Source organism: Pogoniulus pusillus, chromosome 22, assembly GCF_015220805.1.
Source record: "Pogoniulus pusillus isolate bPogPus1 chromosome 22, bPogPus1.pri, whole genome shotgun sequence".
NCBI classification, from domain to species: domain Eukaryota; kingdom Metazoa; phylum Chordata; class Aves; order Piciformes; family Lybiidae; genus Pogoniulus; species Pogoniulus pusillus.
Window position 1 is genome coordinate 22,840,096 of NC_087285.1, and position 7,378 is coordinate 22,847,473.

Genomic DNA, 7,378 nt, shown 5'->3' on the forward strand with positions numbered 1-7,378 from the left:
TGAGCTAACTTTCTACTCTGGAAGGGTGGTATTGAGTGCTAAAAGCCTGCCTTGTAGTAGTCTATTGCTTTTTAATCCTTTCAGGAAGTCAGACACTTTTCTGAAGGAAAGCCTGTGTTAACCTGCTCTCTTTGAGAGCAAGGGAGGCTGGATTAGGCAGTCTAGAGGGTTCCTTTCAACGCCAGTGTTGTGATTCTGTCATGGAGGCTATGGTTTGAAAACTGCTTTTGAGGTTTGGCTTCAGGTAGTCAAAGCGAGCAGCAGTTATTTGGATTTAAGACAAGCTGTGCTCTGGAAGTGTGAAGAGAGGCAGTTCTAGTGTTGCTGTTATACACTAGTGTTGTGTATTTCATGCTTTGAAATTAAAGTATTCTTAAATTGGTGTGTGTTAGTTCTCTTAAGGATGTCGATCTTTGCCTCTTAAGCATGAGGATTAATGAATTGAGGCCTGTGATTCAAGCAGTGAATTACCTGAGCACACCAACTGGCACTACCTGCTGTTGGTAGGAAGCAATATAAATAGTAAAGGTCTTTGGGTCAGCTGAACTTGTAACATCTGTTGAACAGCCTGTAGAAATAACTCTCCTTTTCTTGTAGATGCCTTCAATTAAACTACAGAGCTCAGATGGAGAAATATTTGAAGTTGACGTCGAAATTGCAAAGCAGTCTGTAACCATCAAGACTATGCTGGAAGGTAATATGGAACTTTGAGGATCTCTAACTCATGCAGAAATAGCGGGTGGGTTCAAGGAGGCCTCTTGAAGAGGAGTTGTGATCAAAGGAGACAGATGGGTGCAGTGCTAGAAGAGGATTCCTAGGCCTGTGAAGCTGCTTGTGTTTTGTAGAAGTTACTCAAAGAGAACATCTACTAATTAAGTTTAGTCATGCAAACCAGTTTTACAATGCAAATATCTTTTGAATGGGATGGGGGAATCACAAACCAATGCAATGAAGAAAGCTCAAGTGAAACCTGTATTGTGAGCTTATGGATGCAGTTAAATTATTTGAGATAAACACTTGAGTTCTGATCTCCTACTAACATTTGAAACAAAGGGAGGGTGGTGGGGGTGGGGAATTCTGCCAGATGGCCAGGATACAGAGCAAGCTGTGTCTAATCCCTCCACTGCAAATCCTCATTGTTTACTGGTGTTTTTTTTCAGTCTTTGGGTGTATTCATGAATTAACTTAAGAAGGAATAAAGCCTTTCTGTTCATGTAGTTAAAGTTCTTGGCCACAAATATTTGTCTGGTGGTGACACCTTATGCATCAGAATGATAAAAATAAGGTTGAAGTACTCCAGCCACTGAATGTTTGTCTGCCTCGTAAGATGCTGTTGGACGTAGCTGGCAACATGAGCAGGAAGCAGCAATCTGCAGGAATACATTAAGGAGCACAATTCTTCTCAGCTTCCTCATGCAGAAGCTGTGTCGCTGCTGGAGTTTAGGGGCACTGGGGGTTGATGAAGAGAAATGACAGATGGTGAGTGTAAGGTAGACACCATAAACTAGTCACTTACTGATCTGGGCGAGAACGAGTCTCCCAATACAGTGAAATGCATTTGCAGTAGAGTTGGTTAAGCATCACTTACTGTTTTGTATTGGATAGTGCAGCTGAGTGGGGAGGAGCTAGAAAGAGGGGTTTTGTTGAGCGTCATGGGACCAGGAATGAAGTACCAGTTTTCTGAGAACAGATGAAATAGATTTGGGGATGTTTGGTACAAGTTGAGCAGAGATGACTAGGCTTGAGAGATTGCTGGAATTCTTTCCCCTTACCAGCAGTTCTTACACAGGTCACTTCATACACAGGTATCTGCCACCATGTTCAAAAAGTGCGTTTCAGTTTCCATTAACTGCTGATGCACGCAGAACCTTTTCATGTCAGTGTTTTTCTCAGTCTGGAGTTAGTTGTTCCAAACAAAAGAGCTGTGCTAATTAATATCCCACCACTAATAGCAGCTAAGTTGCCTAACTAGAGAGTATTGGAGTGGTGCACAAATGTGATCAGTGATGATGGGGGGATAGTCACCTGATCTTAAAAGCAGACTTCCGTGAGGATGAGAATTTGGCTCATCTGTGTGTGTAGCAAGTGGAAGGTGTGTGTAGTTAATTACATAACTGATGACAAGATTTTAATCCTTGGGAGCTAGGGTGTCATCCAACTGTTAGCAATCGTGCAATGAAAAGCGTATTCTGTACTCAGAGGTGGCTCATGTGGCATTTGTTCTGTCAACTCCAAACTTGAATTGGTTTTACCATTTTTTACTGTGATTTCTTATATCAAGGAGACAAAGTGACAAATTTTATCCAAATCTATGCTGAGAATGCTGACAAGCTTTTAAAGCAAGAAGTGTCAGAAGTGTGTGTTGTAAATGCTTTTTGATTGAAGGATCTGTGCTGCTGTCTTAACATGTGAACTTCTTGAGCTGACAAGAGTCAGTACAAGTGCTTCAGAGGCCAGGTGACTGCCGTCTCTAGGGCTACAGGATTTGCTGCTCCTAGACAGGACAAAACTTTGTCTCTGCTTCCCACAGTAGGTGTGAATTCTGATTTAATAATAAATGGGTGGGACCTTTCACTTGGAATGCTTTGGTTCAACTTGGGAATTGAACTGCTGAAAATGTGAAATGTGGAACGCTCTCCTTATCCTGCTACATGCCCTTCAGGATGCTGAATGAGCACATCGTGATCTGACAAGGAACTGACCACTTAACCCAGAGGTGGTTGATCCTCTCATTTGAGGAAGCCTCATTCACTCCTTAGCCTAAACTCGATGTAACCTAGTGTGCATGGTGCTGGCACAACTCCACAAAACCAGCTTTCTAAACACTTCTGACTTCATTGCTTAGGTCCTTTGCCACCAATCTGTTTGGTGAGAACTGGTGAAGAGGACCACTTCAGAGTAAATGGTTTTGCCTGCTGCTTAGTTATCTTTCTCTCTTAGACTGGGAATGGATGATGAAGGTGATGATGACCCAGTCCCTCTTCCAAATGTCAATGCAGCTATCTTAAAAAAGGTAAGATGCTGAAAGTGGTCACGTGGTATGGCAGTAATGAAATGTGAAATTGAGGTTGGAGTTGGGCATGACTAACTATAGTCTTAAAAATCATCTCCTGCTGCTAGCTACAAGCTTAGTCAGATTGAGGTGCATGGGCATCTAGGGTATGAGAACAGGGGTGAGGCTGTCAGGCAGATAATGGGAGAAATAACTACAGGAGTGACCTGGGACAGCAGCTGGAAACCAGGCAAGCTTTCTGAGGTGCTGAAATGGTGCTGGGCATGTGTGCATACTCGTGTTGGATGGTGTTAAAGCACTGATTCTGACTGGATTCTGTTAGCTGGGGTGATGGAGACCAAAACATTAGGATTAAGGGACAGGCAGTGATGAGAGTAAGTGGCAGTGCCTGTGTGGCAGTTAGTGTGTAAGAGGCACTGTGCGCCCTCACTGGTGTTAGTCAGTATTAGACCATGGCTATTGTTCAGTCAGCTGAGAGGAGCAAAAATATGTTCCTTTTTTCTAAGATGCTTTCTGCTCAGAAGAGTAAACTGAAGTATTGTGCCAGAATAAGCACTGGACCATTTGGGGGTAAACAGAGGTTTAGGAATTCCTAGTGAACATACACAGAAATAACTATAAGAACTACAATCCCAGATCTATTGGGCTGGCTCAGTGGAACAGGATTTTACTTGCAGTAGAGCCTTGCTTTTAATTGTCTGTGCGATGAGACTGCTTGTTCACAAGCTAGTGTTTTCCTTTTAGAGCAAACTTCTGCCAGATGAACTTTGTACTGGGGTGAACATGTCCTGCTGGTAGCTGTTACCACTCTGCACACGTCCCCTGTGTGGTATTCTGCTCAGTAAAGACTTTCTGCAAACATTAAACACTGCAAAATGAGATTTAGGTTTTCTTTGCACAGTCCTATGTTGTTAGTACAGGGATTAATAACTTTATAACCTCCACATCAGCAGACTTTTCAGGTCATGAGTGATTGAGTAGCTACTTAACTACTTTATTACTATTTTACCAGGACTGGGAATTGATTGAAAAAACTAAAGGGTATTTGAGCACGTTTGTAGAGGATACTAATGTTAATCTAGAGAGAAAAGGGAAATTTCTTCTAAAATCAAGCTATCATTGGGGTCTAATGGGAGAATCATTTGGGTAAAAGTTTAATGTTTGAACTGTAACTAGGTGATTCAGTGGTGCACTCATCACAAGGATGATCCACCTCCTCCTGAGGATGATGAGAACAAAGAGAAAAGAACGGATGACATCCCTGTGTGGGATCAGGAGTTTCTGAAAGTAGACCAAGGCACACTTTTTGAACTTATCCTGGTAAGTATGTTCAGGAAGTGCAGAGGCTGTGCTCTGCTAGTGCACTTAGCAAAGGCTTGATGTTCCTTGAATTACTTCTTTGTTGGGAGGGGAAAAAGTTCTGGCAACCTGTGCTGATGTTTAGGGTGCTGGAATGGTTGTTTGCAGCATACTGGACACCAGACTGAGCTTGCTCCTTCACTGTGTGCTGTTCTGAATGCAGGGCCTTGCAGTGGGTTTTGTTCTTGTAGCTCTTCAGTTGTGGCTGAGGGCTTGCTACTACAAATGGAGTTCTGGAGATCTGCAGACAAAGTTAAATCCAACTTTGATTTAAAATTTGTGGACCAGCCTTACTTGGCTAGCTAACACTTCATCACTGAAGATCTTGGCTGTCTGCAGGCTTCCGAAAGCCTTTTTGAAAAGGAGCAAGGGGATGTTTATTTCATGACACAAGTGAATTTCCCTTCTCTGGGGAGCAGGTTTAGGTACCATTACTTCAAGGTTCTAGCTATAAGCCTTTTAGAGTGGAGGTGATCTGTTTGCAGTATTCTGCAGTTTCGGTGTCAGCAAACTCTGGTAGTACATCTGCAGAGGCAGAGTATTCATGTGGAGGCTTTACATATGGAAACTTTCTACAGGCTGCAAATTACTTGGACATCAAAGGTTTGCTTGATGTCACATGCAAGACAGTTGCAAACATGATCAAGGGGAAAACTCCAGAAGAAATTCGCAAGACATTCAATATCAAGAACGACTTCACTGAGGAGGAAGAAGCACAGGTACTTGATCTGGGCTTGCAGTTTAGCTGGGTTTTCTGTGATGAGCGATTCTGTGGCACCTCATAGTTTAATGTGTGATGTCGCTCTCTTGTTAACAACTGTGTAAGTTTATATCATCTTCTCATAACTGAGCTGCTACTGGTGCAAGGCCTTTTGGTGCCTACAGTGCTTGCAGCCCCTTATTAACTGCACAGGTCAGAACTGCTTTCCTAGCTCAAAGGCGCCAGTTAAAGAATGTAGGATTGTTTGTGGCAGCCTTAGTTTGGAGCTGTAGCAGGAGTGCTGAAGGTGTATTGATACATGTGGCTAGAAAGATAAGATGTTTAGATTTTTGTCTTTACATAATGAGGGCATTGATCTTGGAACTTGAACAAACCAGCTGCAAAGTGGCAGAGCTGGGAAAGATCAGAGCAAGATACCTTGTTTAAATACATTCTGGTTTGCCTGTGGTGCTATGTCATGAGATGAGCAATTTAGTGTTAAGTTGATCCATTTGTTTAGTGGAAAAACCCTCAGTTTCAGTCTAATTTAGGCATGAGAAATAAGTTTCTTGGCTTATTTGCTAAACAGGTCAGTTTGGGAGACTGACTTTCTAATTGCAAACTCTGCCTAAAAGATTAAAACTACTTCCAAGTTTATGCCTTCCTGCAGAAAGCAATCTTGGATGCTTGTGGGAATTTACACTTCACTCTTGGAAGTTCACTGCACTATTAATGCTTGAAATGTTCTTTCAGGTACGTAAAGAGAACCAGTGGTGTGAAGAGAAGTGAAGTTTTGTGCCTGACACTTGAACACTGTAAGGATTGTTCCAAATACTAGTTGCACTGCTCTGTTCATAATTGTTAATATTAGACAAATGCAGCAGCAAATGAAGTTGGTGTTAGCAGGATATTGTTCCCTTTGCATGTGTAGTGGTTTTTAGTACAAATTTAAATCCTCTTGAGGTTTTTTTTTCCCTAGTGTATTTGGATGTCTTTTTACTTTACTCTGCAGTGAATAAAACTGAACCAAGTGTGGATTCTATATGGAAAGTAGCACTTAAGGTTATCATTTTCATTACACTTCAAAACTGTTCAAGTCCAGTTGCAGTGCTGAGGATTGATTCCACTGTAAATAAAACCACCTGATTTCTTCCTCAGGAAGAACAAAACACTTGTATTTACAGGGTACTGGGAGCTGCAGAAAGGAAAACTAGAATGTGTTTTGGGGAGCTAGGTAAAGTGGAAGTGTAACTGACTTCTTCCAGAAACATTGCGGGGAAAGTAATGCCCTTTAAGCTAACTTCCCAGGTGGTTTTTGTCCTGCATTAAAAAAAAAAAAAAAAAGAACAAGAAAAACAAAGGAAAAAGTATTTGACCACTTGTCCTGTTAGTCTTGCCTTAGGCTAGTGAAAGGTGTGATCTAAAACTCAGCAAGCTCCTGACAGCTCAATTTGAATACTTCAACCATGTCTTGAAGACCTGCTCTACCTGGTAGCAGATGAAGTGTGTTGCTTTCTGCACAGGATAGGTGTGTGTTTATACATGTTACTATGAAATGTGGAACCCAGATTTGACCAAAAATGACTGACATTACCAAAGTTAATATATTGACCTGTGCATGCCATTAGTGAGTTTTAGGCAATCTTAAACAACCTTCGTGATGTAGCTCCTTAAAACATGGTTCAGTGTGTCCACAGGAAATCTTAATGCCTCTGTATGTGATACTTCAGCTTAGAGAGACTTAATTATTGCATACAAAGTTAATGCAATATCAAGCTTAACTTCTTTGGACAAAGCCACTTGCAACTAGTTAAAGTAACTGGTTTTCTGATTTTTAATTTTTATTTTACAGTTCCCTTATAGGGAGTAGGGATGGTTTTGTGGTAGATCTTTGAGGTGTGCTCTTAGCTTGTATTGCATTCCATTCTCTGTATAAACCTTAGAGTAGAATGAACCTTAATAAACATACTTATCTCACTTAATAGCAGCGTTTCACTTCTGAATTAATAAAGGGCTTTTAAACTTGCTTTGCAAATGGTTCTAGTTATTTGAAATTGGACAATCTTATTGTCACTGAAGTGTACAAATATCCTTGAGGCAGTGGTGAGTTGAGATAAAACCAGATGTATAGCTTTTGACTAATGCAAGCCCCATGTCAGTCAGTGGGCAGCTTCTCAAAAGAAGCTGAAATCTAAAGGAGTAATCCAGCTAATTTTTGATGGTTTACCAGCCTTTAGGTAGTCTGCTGTGATGTAACCATATAAGCATTTAGAACTTCAGACCTGTGCTCTGGATCTTGCTGATGA

General features: G+C 41.4%; 1 protein-coding gene across 1 annotated transcript; it reads left to right on the top strand.

Annotated features, from left to right (window-relative positions):
• Positions 1-597: 597 nt before the first annotated feature.
• On the top strand, positions 598-7,098 carry SKP1 (S-phase kinase associated protein 1). Its single transcript, XM_064162207.1, has 6 exons — positions 598-697; positions 2,943-3,013; positions 4,190-4,333; positions 4,951-5,091; positions 5,826-6,306; positions 6,338-7,098. The coding sequence occupies exons 1-5, from the start codon at positions 598-600 to the stop codon at positions 5,859-5,861; spliced, it is 492 nt and encodes a 163-aa protein (XP_064018277.1). The 3' UTR covers positions 5,862-6,306; positions 6,338-7,098.
• Positions 7,099-7,378: the final 280 nt, after the last annotated feature.

What these genes read in the sequence shown, in the direction of transcription:
- SKP1 (XM_064162207.1), top strand. Translation starts at nt 598, where the DNA reads ATGCCTTCAATTAAACTACAGAGCTCAGATGGAGAAATATTTGAAGTT. An exon ending in CAAGACTATGCTGGAAGGTA is followed by an intron (nt 698 to 2,942) that starts ATATGGAACTTT and finishes TCTCTCTTAGAC; the next exon opens with TGGGAATGGATGATGAAGGT. An exon ending in ATGCAGCTATCTTAAAAAAG is followed by an intron (nt 3,014 to 4,189) that starts GTAAGATGCTGA and finishes AACTGTAACTAG; the next exon opens with GTGATTCAGTGGTGCACTCA.